Source organism: Globicephala melas, chromosome 8, assembly GCF_963455315.2.
Source record: "Globicephala melas chromosome 8, mGloMel1.2, whole genome shotgun sequence".
Taxonomy (NCBI): domain Eukaryota; kingdom Metazoa; phylum Chordata; class Mammalia; order Artiodactyla; family Delphinidae; genus Globicephala; species Globicephala melas.
Window position 1 is genome coordinate 6,645,447 of NC_083321.1, and position 11,831 is coordinate 6,657,277.

The 11,831-nt window shown below is 59.2% G+C and overlaps 2 protein-coding genes and 1 long non-coding RNA gene across 6 annotated transcripts; 1 reads left to right on the forward strand and 2 right to left on the reverse strand.

Annotated features, from left to right (window-relative positions):
* Nucleotides 1–97: 97 nt before the first annotated feature.
* On the reverse strand, nt 98–5,761 carry MUS81 (MUS81 structure-specific endonuclease subunit). Of its 4 annotated transcripts, none has more exons than XM_030833564.2 (16): nt 5,353–5,761; nt 5,133–5,259; nt 4,804–4,886; nt 4,158–4,256; nt 3,974–4,042; nt 3,728–3,813; nt 3,288–3,428; nt 3,017–3,112; nt 2,809–2,930; nt 2,618–2,715; nt 1,938–2,054; nt 1,748–1,843; nt 1,456–1,584; nt 1,276–1,379; nt 349–432; nt 98–257 (listed from the first exon to the last, which is right to left on the reverse strand). In XM_030833564.2, the coding sequence occupies exons 1-16, from the start codon at nt 5,485–5,487 to the stop codon at nt 191–193; spliced, it is 1,653 nt and encodes a 550-aa protein (XP_030689424.2). In that variant the 5' UTR covers nt 5,488–5,761; the 3' UTR covers nt 98–190. The 4 variants fall into 4 exon arrangements, with proteins under 4 accessions (XP_030689424.2, XP_030689423.2, XP_060158894.1 ...); XM_030833563.2 differs by having other exon boundaries at nt 3,017–3,115; XM_060302911.1 differs by lacking the exon at nt 3,288–3,428.
* A 464-nt stretch (nt 5,762–6,225) lies between these two features.
* On the reverse strand, nt 6,226–8,556 carry LOC132597652 (uncharacterized). Its single transcript, XR_009564760.2, has 3 exons — nt 7,881–8,556; nt 7,225–7,348; nt 6,226–6,577 (listed from the first exon to the last, which is right to left on the reverse strand). It is a non-coding gene; the product is annotated as an uncharacterized lncRNA (long non-coding RNA).
* Nucleotides 8,209–11,824, forward strand: CFL1 (cofilin 1). The gene is made up of 4 exons (XM_030833572.2): nt 8,209–8,368; nt 10,274–10,581; nt 10,861–10,937; nt 11,164–11,824. Exons 1-4 carry the CDS (start codon nt 8,366–8,368, stop codon nt 11,274–11,276), a joined length of 501 nt encoding a protein of 166 aa, XP_030689432.2. The 5' UTR covers nt 8,209–8,365; the 3' UTR covers nt 11,277–11,824.
* Nucleotides 11,825–11,831: the final 7 nt, after the last annotated feature.

An 11,831-nucleotide genomic window follows, 5' to 3' on the forward strand; every position in this document is an offset into this window, starting at 1 on the left:
AGTTTAAAAACTGGACCCAATGGTCTCCCCAGTTCCTACCTGGATATCTTACAAGACCCCTGGGGCCTGGCATCTCCTCCTAACACATAAAGCTGCAAACACTTAAGATTTTTATTGTAGCCCAAAGATCCCGGTTAAAAGGCTGCGTAGCCTGGAAAGATGGGGGCGGGGTTCTGTCTTGTGGCATAGCTCAGGTCAGGGGGCCGTGGCTGCAGTAAAGCTGTGACAAGGTCCTGCTCAGAGCTGGCCCCAGATTCCTGCACAAAGAGAAAGGCACGTAAGGGTCAGGCCTGGGTGAGGGTAACCGCACCCCACCTACTCTCTCCAGGTTCTGTCTCCTGCCCTCACCTCTGCAGGGGTCCGCACTTGATGGTGCTCAGCAGCATTTCCTTTTCCTTCGGCGTGGCACAGGCGTCATAGGCGGCCAGCAGGCTGAGGGTGGGGTGGGGAGTATGAGTTTCTAAGTTTTGGCAATGGCTGACTGCTGGCCCATCCCGAGTGGCTCAGGCCAGTGTCACGGGAGGCGGGCCGGAAGAGGTTGGCATGGGTTAGAGGAGTCAGGACCATGGCTGCACTTCCTGAACCTGGCATTCAAGGCCCTGCTCCATCCTGCTCACCCTCCTTTCATGCTCCTGCAAATGTTTCCCAAGTATGGCTGTTCTTGGCCCAGTCTTCATGGCCCGCCCACTCCTCCAGGAAGCCTCTGCTGCACCAGGTACAGGAAGTCCCCTCCATACGAACCTTCAAGTTGCGAACTTTCAAAGATATGAACATATGTTCGCATGTCCAATCACGTAAGTTAGTTCATGTGTCTGGTGTACATGCTCACTCACGTGCATCCTCTACAGGTGGGTGTGCTTTACTCTACAGTACTGTATAGAGTACAGTAGTACAGTATCTTTACTTCAAGCCCAGGATGTCCAGAAGCAAGCGTAAAAGCAGCGGTATATAGCTGACTGTGTTAGTTGGGTATTTAAGCTAACTTTGTTAGACTTACGAACAAATCGGACTCATGAACGTGCTCTTGGAATGGAACTTGTTCGTATGTAGGGGACTTAAGTGTAGAATGTCTCTCTCCCCCTCCTCCCAATGCCTGAGATTCTGTCTGGTCTTGGCTGGCACTGCCTTCCTCACCACCGGACCTCCATGAACTCCTCAGGTATCAGCTGGGTCTGTCCAGCCCTCACAGAGCCAGACCACCCGCAAGGCACTGGCTGAGTTGACGTCCACGCAGGGTGGGCGGGGGCAGAGGACAGGGGCTCTGTGGCCGCCTACCTGGCAGGGGTGCTGTACTGATCTACCAGGACTGCCGCCTTCTCCCCGCTCACTCCGCGCACCTGCATCAGCTGCCTGGCAAACACCTCCCGCACAGACTGGGCCTGGGGTCGGGGGAGGACCATGTGAGGAGCGGCCCAGGGCTGGACCTCGTAAGGAGGGGCTGGGCAGAGGCAGTACCTTGTTCTTGATGGCTCCCGCGTTGAAGTCGTTGAAGGTGAGGAGTGAGCAGAGAGGGTTTGGGCAGGGCCCAGCCCTTGATTCAGGGTCCCCTTGGGTTCCCCAGGGGCGACTGTGGAGGGTGTGGCCCTGAGGGAAGAGGGAACTGAGGCCAGGCCAGAGCTCTAGGGGACAACCCCCAGCCAGGCCTTGCCCCATCCCAGGCCTCAGTGGGATCTCACTCACCTCGCCTTCCTTGAGGGAACACGCGACCTAAGTAAGGGGCCAGTGCCGGATGGACGCACCTGCTCACCTGGTAGAGTCTCTGCAGGCCCCTTGTCAACAGGGCCAGGTAGGCTGCTGACTCCTTAATATCTGCTGTGTGTTTCACAAAGAAGCCATCGATGACCTGGAGAAGAGGATCCAAGGGAAAGAGAGTGGCTCCCGAGCAGAGCCGTAGACCACAGGGTCCCTGCCAGCCTGGCCCTGCCCTCCCGGCTCACCTGAGTGTTGGTGACAGCCTGCAGCAGCGTGCCCTCGGGAAGGCTGAGGTTACGCACTGAGCCATGCTCTTCCACCAGGTATACTCGACGGCCCAGGCCGCAGCGCTTCAGCCGGAACTGGGCAGGCAGTTGGGGAGGGTGAGGTGGGTCAAAACCTGGATGCTCATATGCTAGGTGTCCATCAAGTCACCCTCAAAACCGTCACAAGACCTTGGTCCCACCAGTTCGCCTCCTCATCCTCCCTAGCTTCTCCACCTGCCTCAGAGCGGCCTCCACACCTTTGCTCACGCTGCTACTCTTGCACAGAAAGCCCTGCCACCATCTGAGCGATGCCCATTCTTCAAGCTTCCCTTGGCCTATACGTGGCCTATGGGGTCAGCCTAGCAGCCAGCACTGACACATAGCTGCTGCGGTTCCACTCCTGGAGGGGTGAGCCTTGTTTACCCCGGCTGCAGGGGCTGGACACCCTAGGGGTCCTAACATGCTCCTCTGCCCTGCCCAGAGACCCTGCATACCTACTGTGCGCCTGGAGGGGCCCGAGGGGAGTCTGATCTCGGGGCTGCCCTGGAGCAGCTCTAGAGGGGGTGTGGCTGGAGGTGTGGGAGCTCTGCCTGGATACCACCCAGAAGTGCCCCTGAGTGGGCCCGGGGCAGGGAGGGTGGCGAGGCCAGTGAAGGAACCTTTTGCTCCCGGAAGCGGCCGTCGATGATGCTGCTGCACAGGTCGTCCAGCCGCTTTCGTTCCACGATGTGGTCCAGGACTAGTTCTCCAGGTCGTGCTGCCGAGAGGCCAAGAAGTGTCCCGTTGGCTCGCGTCCCCTCACCCTCCAGGCCCTGCCTCTGCCCCCCACCTGCCCATCCACACCCCTTACCCGGGTCCCTGGGACTGGTCTCTTGGGCCACCCACACGAAGTCCCCGACGTGCAGCTTGCGCACCGTGTGGGTCACGTGCAGCCGCTGCAGCTCTCGGAGCAGCTCTGGCCTGGATCCCGCCCTGGAGTTGCACGGTTGGAGGCCTGAGGGAGGGCAGGCCAGGGCCCTCGCCGCATCCTCTCCCTCACCTCCCCCCACCTCACTCACCCCTTGGTCTCGCCAACGTCCACGCACAACAGCACCCTGTACTCTCCAGGCCCCAGCTCCAGCGGTGGCTGTTGGACGTTCCCTTCGCTGGCGCCACTACTGGGGAGAAGGGGTGGAAGTCGGTGTGTGCAAGGCCCGGGCTGCTGCTCCTCTAACCCCTAGGAGGTGGGGCAGCCACAGCTCAGCTGGAGCTGATGGAGACAGGGTGGGGTCCTGGCCTCATTTTGGGGACGATTCCTGCTCCCCTGTTCTCCCCCCTCCCCCTCCTCACAGCTCAGCTGAGGCCACTCCTGGCACCGCAGACTCCTCCCCAGGGGGCTCCTCTGGCCCGCTGCCCACACTCAGCAAGCTCAGGCCCTCCGACTCAGCCAGCTTCTGGGCCAGCTCCAGACCCTCTGGGGTCAGTGAGTACCTGGTGGGTGGAAAAAGAGAACACAGATCTCCCTTCTTCACTCATACTTGGCGGGCTCCCCTGCCTGCCCCCAGCTAGGCTGGTCTCACCAGCCTTGGCGACACTTCACAAACAAGGCCAGTGGCTGCCCAACACCCCTCCTGCTAGCCACGTTCTCGCCCCTCAGATCAGCTGCCTCTGGACCTGCCCAGGGCCACTCCTCTGGTCGGCAACAAGTACACATCAGGCTGCAGGGCCACCTCAGCACGGCACGCCTACTCCCCGGCCCTGCCTCCTGCATCTCACGTCGTTCTCCCCACCTAGCTGGCTGCTGCGTCCTGAGGACGAGATTCCTGTGGAGGAGGGAGCGGAGGGCTGGCCAGGGCCGAGCACTTCCAGGGGCCACCTGTTCGTACGGGAGGAGACCCTTAGAGAGCTCCCAGGGCTACCACCTGCCCACCCCCTTGTCTCACCCCGCTGCTTGCTCCCAAGAAGGGCAGCCTGTGGTGGGCTCAGGGTCAGATCCAGAGCCACTTGGCTCCCTCCTTCCCCCTCTCAGTGCTCACCCTTGGAGCCTTCCGGGCACACCTCTGCAGCAGCTCATCCTTGGTTAGGAAGCCGTGGCTGCTAGGATTCTGTAACCAAGGCAGAAATGTAACCAACTTAGGTTCAGCGCCCGAGCAGCCTGCCCCAGGAGCCGCAGGCCCGTGGCCTCAGTTCCCCGGACTCCCGATTTGGTCAGGCGCTCACCAGGTGTTCCCGGTACAGCAGCAGCAGTACTGCTCGAGCTCCCGAGTGCCGAGCTGGCCAATACTTGCCAGAGCCTCCTGCTTTGAGCTGGGTTGGACCCTGAAAGGTACAGGGGGCCTTTGAAGCCAAAAGCCAGCCAGCTGTTGCGGACGCAATCCCTGGCAAAGCTGAGCTTCAGGCTCTATCTCAGCAGACTAAGCGGCCCTGAGCAAATTACTCAGCTGCCTCTCTAGCTTCTGCATCTGTAAAATAGGCCATGTGATAGTATGATCTCCTGCAAACTTGCGATGAGACGGTGGACAGTTTCAGGGGGTGGGGGGTGGGGTAGGGGTGTAATCGGCCTGGCCCAGCCTCAGTTCTAGCACAGGACAGAGAAGGTAAGACAAGAAGACTCAACAGCAAATCCCATAACTTACTGGATTTGGCCCCCTAAATAGCTTGATCATGGAATTCTCTCAACTGACTCTATTATAACTCACTATCTACACCTACAGATAAGAAAATTAAGCATCAAACAGAATAAGTCATTTGCCCAGAGCCAGGTGTCACTGGTGGGATTTGGACCCAGCCCAGCTAAGTCCCCCAAGCCAGAAAATCTTACTCCTGGTGCTCCCGCTTTCCCTTCTACCCCCTGCCCTCTCCTCACTGGCATGTAAGGATCCTGGACTTTGGCAGGCCTTTCCCGGGCTGGGCTCTTCGCTCCAGGTGGTGAACATGGGGCGTGGTCACCTGCGGGAGTAGAAGAGAGTCAACCCTGTACCCTGGAATCCAGCAGGTAGGATGGTCTGTGACGCGGCCAGCTCAAGTGGTTGGTGAGAGCGGTGAGGTTCTGAAAAAGTCAACCACTAGCCCGACGTCAAACAGCAACTTGGACAGGAGCAGGGAGCCTGAAGCCAAAGTATCCCAGGTGGTTACAGAAGCTGCATCTGAGGGAGGCTCAGGGGACCACAGACCCCTGCTCCCAGCGTTCACCACCTGATGCCTTGTGCTGCTGCAGCCGCCGGTCCAGCATCCGGCAGAGCCCGTCTCCGAAGTGCTGTAGGATCTTAGCTTCCTTGCCGCTGTGCAGGGGCAGTGGGTACCGCCGTAGGGAGCGCAGTGCCTGGCGGAGTAGGGGTACAGTACCGGGTCAGGATGGACCTGGCTGGCTGGCCCGGCCAGCACCTGTCCCCCATCAGGCCCGGCCAGAACCCACCTTCTGAAACACGAATTGCGTGCGGCGCCCTCTGCTGGCTGCCTCGTCCCGCCACTCGGTCAGCCAGCGTACGAAGAGCGGGTTGGCGCAAACGGGCAGCGGTCGTTTCCGGCCCAGGCGGACCGGCGCTGCCATGAGCCCCAGGGAGTGAGCCCCAGCCCTCACGCCGGCAGGACTGAAATGCCGCTAGTTCTGGAGACGGGATTCGAACACCTGGTTCCGGCGGAGGAGGGCGGGACCTCTCCAATCACGTGGTCCCACGCGGGGAACTAACCAAGAGGACTGATTTCTGCTGCCCTCCCCGCCCCTGTACTACTCTAAGTGGTCGGTGCCAAGCACAGTCTCTACCGCCTCTCGCCTTCCCGCCGCCCCGGGACAGGACGAGCCTTTCGGACGCGCCCCGCCCGCCCCAGGCCTTGACCCGCCCCTTCCTCCCACCTCAGATTCGAGAGCGGGGGTGGAGGGGTGGGGTCCTCTTTGTGCAGGAGAGAGGAAGGTGGACAGCGCCTCCCTGTGGCTGGGAGGTCTGGTTGGGGCGGTGCATACCGAGTAACCTAAGGCTGTCAGTTTCGGGCTAGCTCTAGCGGAGGACGGTATAGAGACTGGGCTTATGAAGAGTCCGGGGGGGTGGGGGAACAAATGGGTTGCAGGTAGTTTCGTCGGAGGGACATTAGGAATGGGTACAGGGAATGAGGACACGAAGGTAACGCGAGAGCAGCTGAAAGACCCTCCGAGGAAATGGTGATCCCGAGCTGGGGCCTCCATGGGGGAGGGGCGCGAAGTCGGGGACACGCAGGGAAGGCCAAAGCTTGCAGGACGGGGAGAGGGGGACAGAGGACAAGTAGAGAGGGAACAAATAGGAGGTACTGGACATCGGAATATGTGGGAGGGGCTGAAGTGGTCGCGTTGTTGGATTCGGGGTAGCAGCCTGGGAGTAAGAAGCCCGGACAAGGGGAAAACACTTCATCGTTTTTGTTTTTTTTAAAAATTATTTATTTATTAATTTTTGGGTCTGTGTTGGGTCTTCGTTTCTGTGCGAGGGCTTTCTCTAGTTGCGGCGAGCGAGGGCCACTCTTCATCGCGGTGCGCGGGGCTCTCACTGTCGCGGCCTCTCCTGTTGCGGAGCACAGGCTCCAGACGCGCAGGCTCAGTAGTTGTGGCTCACGGGCCCAGTTGCTCCGCGGCACGTGGGATCTTCCCAGACCAGGGCTCGAACCCTTGTCCCCTGCATTGGCAGGCAGATTCTCAAGAACTGCGCCACCAGGGAAGCCCCACTTCATCGTTTTTGAGACTCATTGGAGGTGGGGGACCCTCAGGGAGGTTAAGATGGGAACTATGCAGAGGGGTCCCAGTTGAGCACGAGAGTCTCGCCAGCAAATTAGAGCAACCCTCATTTGCTACACCGGAAGTGGCGAGGTGCGGATCTGAGGCCTTACTGGAGCGGAGAGGCGGGCGCCAGAGCTTCCAGGCCCGCCCCTTCAAACTCCGCCCCGCCTCGATCCCTCACCCCCCGCAGCCTGCTCCACACTCCCGCCTCCCGCCCGACGCTGCCTTATAAGGAGCCTCCAGCGGGCGTTCGGTTTGGCCCCGCCCCCTCCAGCCTCATGTCCTAATAAGGACATCTAGGGCATCCCGCAGCTAGGGGCGGGCGGGAGCGCGTCTCCAGGGTAACTGCGAAGTCTCCCTCCCCCTCGTCGTTGCTCTAGGAAACTCCGAAGCTCAAAAAAGGTGGAGCCAGCCTCCTCTCCAGGCAGGGCCGCTTGCGCGAGGCGGTTGAGCTGTGGCCCCCGCCTGAGGCTCCCGGGAGCTCGGTTGGTGGGCGATGCGGCGGAAGGTCCCCGACTACAACCCCCAGCATGCTCTGCGACGTACCCCACTCTCGGGAGTCGCTCCCCGGGTCCTGAAGCCCAGCCTTCTGGCTCTTCTTTTACACCCTTTATTCTGCATATGGGATCAACGCCCCCAATTCTCTTGTTTGCGACCCTGTCTTCTCTTCCTGCAGAGAAAGAGGGCATGGCCTTTGTTCGAGGCCAAAGAAATCTTCCCGGACTGCCCCACCCCAGTTTCTTTTTTTGAAGGTTATGCTCCCACATAGTTTCTGTCTCAATTTCTGCCGGTACTAATTAACCATATGCCTGGTTACCAACTCGAGAATGAGACTCAAGTTTGGTTTAATATCTATTTCCGCTTTTCACTGTTTAGTAAAAGGCACATAATCCTTGAATTGAATACACAAACCCCTGTCTCATGATTTTGGCTTATTACCTCATGATTTTGCCAAACACCCTAAAAACAAATACAAATCTCTATTTTCAAAGATTTCCTCGTAGCCTTTCCCTTGCGTTTCTTTCTCTTATTGACGTTGCATATGGCCTTTTCTCAGTAGACAAGAGTGGCTTTACACATGGAGGATGCTTAACAAATGTTTATTGGATAGAAGGTGCCTTATACTGGCGATTCTCCTTGCTCTAGGGCTGGATTCCAGGCCAATGAATAGGTGCTTCAATTCGGAAAACCAAAATACTCACTGAAAATTTTCAGACCAAAGGATCCAGATAGTGCCAAGATGGATCTTAGGAAAACCGTTTCCCTCCGAGGTAGAGAGAGCGAAGTCGGGGCTCATTTTCAGGTCATATTACCCAACGCCGAGGCCTTCGCTCAGCTCCGAGCATTTCCTGGGAAATTCGACCAACGGGTGCGCTCTCCGTGCCATAGCCCCGCCTCTCTCGGCTGTTTTGAACTACATTTCCCAGTATGCAACGTGGAGCAGGGAGGCCGTCAGGTGAAAAAGACTCTGTTACCCAGCGAGCCCGAAGACGGCGCAGGACCCTCGGACTTCATTTCCCGTCGGCCCGCGGGGGGAGCGCCGGAAGTCCGCCCCGCCCCTCATTGTGCGGCTCGTACTAAACGGAAGGGGCCGGGAGAGGCCGCGTTCAGTCGGATCCCGGCAGCAGCTGCAGCGGCTCTTGTCTTTTCTGGCTCTCCTTGCTATCTCCTTTTCTCTTCCGGAAACATGGTGAGCGGCAGGCCATGGCGCCGGAGGGGAGGCGGCTGTGGGTCGATCATCTGCGCGCGCTAAAGGGAACGGGGGAGCGACGTCGGCATCCCCTCCCCCAGCTCCCCGGGCGGGATGAGGGTCTCGTGCTGAGGGGCGGGCGGCGCCGAGACGCGCGTGCGCGCCCGCGGGCGCCGGTGAGGGCCGGCTTGGACGTCGCTCGCGCGCCCCCTGGACTCCCTTCCCCTCCCCCACCCCGCTGTTGCGCCCGCGCGGACAAGGGCCGTGGGGGAGGGGTCCAGGGCGCGCGCGCCCGTCCCTCGCTGAGCAGCCGGTGTCGCGCGCCGCGGCGGGGCCGAAGAGAGTCGGCTCACGGGGGCGCGCTCGACGGGAGCACGCGGCATCCAAACCTGGCCCGGGGGCGGCGAAGGAAAAGCGCGCGAGCGGTCTCGGCGCGCGCGCCCCACCCAGGGGCTGTTCCTATCTTCGCGTCACCCTCCCTCTCAGGCGGGTCTGTCTCGAGAGCAGGTGGCAGGGATGCTCGCAAGGGGCGGGGGCGGCGCGGCTAGCGGGGATGCGGGGGTGTCCGGGTCCGGGCGCAGGCGCCTGGGATTAGAGACTTGCACCGCGCAGCACAGAGCGGACAGCGCGGAGATCACGGCCGTGCTCGGGAGCTAGCGAGCCCACAAGGCGAGCTGGGTTCGCAGACTACACCCGGCGGAGGCTGGAACGGCGCTGTCGGCCGGCGCGTGCGCACACGGTCCGGCCTGGCTGCTGGGCCCGAAGCCGTGGACCAGCGGGGCTGTCGGCTTTCCAGGATGGGGCCTGAGGGTGGAGCCGAGTTTAGGGAAGTGACCCAGGCGGGCACCGCCCGGAAACCACCCCGTCCCCTGTGTTCGGCCCGAGGGCTGCGAGAGCCGAAGGTTGGGTAATTTGTCCAGGCCCGCAGCGCAGGGGGGCGATAAGCTTGTCGGTAAGGGCGCTTCCTTAGGGTTGAGGCCCTGGAGGTGTTGCTTCCTCTAGGTACGGGTTTTTTTCGGGGAGGGGGCTGAGTCTAGCCGATCTCCTTTCCCCGCCTACTCCGGAAGCGGCTCAATCACGTGGCCGGCTTCCTCTGCAGTTCCGGGAGCGGGGGCAGATTTCACCGTGGACAGTCTCACCCCCATTCCTGGCTAGGGTGGACCCCAATACGACCCAGAATAGAAGTTTAAAGAGCTCTCACGGAGCTCTTTGAGTTTGGGCCTTTGAGTTTGGACTGCTAACTTCTATCAGCGATCTTTCGGGCCTGCATTTTTTTCTGGAGAACAGGGAGTTGTCGGGTAGGGCCGTAATTAGGGGTTTGTTGTTCTTCCTTTGGTTTAGGAAGACTCCAGCAGAGAAAGGGATACCTTGTGTGATAACTGCGTTGAACAGTTCTGATGGGCTTGCTAGAACTGTTGAGCACCGTTGGTGACTCCTCTAGCGTTGTGGGTCCTGGTTCTCTCGTAGATGGCTATGACCTGGTTGTCTGGGTCCCTTTCTACTCTCTGTGAAGTTCTGAGTCAGCACTATGCAAAAGCTGAGACTGAGTACCGTGCGTCTGTAGGTTCTTTTAATTCTGGGTTCACATCTTGGCCAAGACTTCGCTTTTCACAGGTCTTTAATCTAGCCTGCAGGATGTCGGAGTGGGGAGGAATGGTGTTGAGTTATGTGCTCAGAGGTCTCTTCTGTGGCGGCTCTTCTGGGGTTGTGTCACATCTGATCCTTTGACAGTGACTTGGGTGGGAAACTAGTGATACTTGTCTTGGGAAGGGGATTAATGATCTCTTGGGGCTGAGGACTATATTTGTTGACATCTAGACAGATTTCCTAAGAAAGCAAAGGAGAGACTTCAGGGCACGTCCCAGAAACTTGTTCCTTATGAGGTGCGTGTGGCTCGTCCTCTAGGCCTCTGGCGTGGCTGTCTCTGATGGGGTCATCAAAGTGTTCAACGACATGAAGGTGCGTAAGTCGTCGACACCAGAGGAGGTGAAGAAGCGCAAGAAGGCGGTGCTCTTCTGCCTGAGCGAGGACAAGAAGAACATCATCTTGGAGGAGGGCAAGGAGATCCTGGTAGGTGATGTGGGCCAGACTGTAGACGACCCCTACACCACCTTTGTCAAGATGCTGCCAGACAAGGACTGCCGCTACGCCCTCTATGACGCAACCTATGAGACCAAGGAGAGCAAGAAGGAGGACCTGGTGTTCATCTTCTGGTGAGCTTCTCCTGCAGGCACCTTTTCCTGTCACCTGCCATAGCTCTGCCCCACCCTGCTTTCCCAGGACAGGAAGGTCTGTGGCTCCTTGTTAATCCAGAGGTGTGCGTTTCAGGGGAGGGTGTTGTAATAAAATGCTTGTCAGTGAGGAACTTGATAAAAGCTTGAATGTTAGGGGCCAGCTCAGGGGTTTCTGGAAGTCCTGTATCGCTTCAGGGCACTTGCTAGACTTGGAGGAGGGGGCTTTGCGGTAAGTTCTCTGATTCTGTTTCCCTCCAGGGCCCCTGAGTGTGCACCTCTTAAGAGCAAAATGATCTACGCCAGCTCCAAGGACGCCATCAAGAAGAAGCTGACGGGTAAGGGCCAGCGCTGGTGGTGCCGTAAGCCCTTGCATTCAGGCCTTGGCTGCAGGGTGGGGTGGACGGCATGGTGGAGGAGAGCCCTCTCTCTCTGTCTCCTCTTCACTGCCTGCTGGATGTAGCCTTATCCCGCCATCTGTTCTGCTGGCTCCTTCCCAGCTGCAGCACACCCACCCCCGCCCCAGGGCTCCCTCTCACAGATGCTCCCCCTTCTCCTCCACAGGGATCAAGCATGAATTGCAAGCAAACTGCTATGAGGAGGTCAAGGACCGCTGCACCCTGGCAGAGAAGCTGGGGGGCAGCGCCGTCATCTCTCTGGAGGGCAAGCCTTTGTGAGCCCCCTCCAGCCCCCTGCCTGGAGCATCTGGCAGCCCCAGACCTGCCCATGGGGGTTGCAGGCTGCCCCCTTCCTGCCAGACCGGAGGGGCTGGGGGGAACCCAGCAGGGGGAGGGCAGTCCCTTCACCCCAGTTGCCAAACAGCCCCCCACCCCCTGGACCTTCCTCCTCTTCCCTCCATCCCTGACGGTTCTGGCCTTCCCAAACCGCTTTTGATCTTCTGATTCCTCTTGGGTTGAAACAGACCAAGTTCCCCCCAGGAACCCCTGTTTGGGGGGGACCTGTATTTTTTTTAACGACACCCCAGTTCCCCCCTTGTTCCTCCCTTTTCCCATGCTGCCAACTTCTAACCACAATAGTGACTCTGTGCTTGTCTGTTTAGTTCTGTGTATAAATGGAATGTTGTGGAGATGACCCCTCCCTGCGCCACCTGGTTCCCCTCCCCCTTGCCCCTGGTCACAGCCACTCATGGAAGCAGGACCAGTAAGGGACCCTCAATTAAAAAAACAAAAAAAACACACAACAATAAAAAGGCTCACTAATGGGATGTTTGT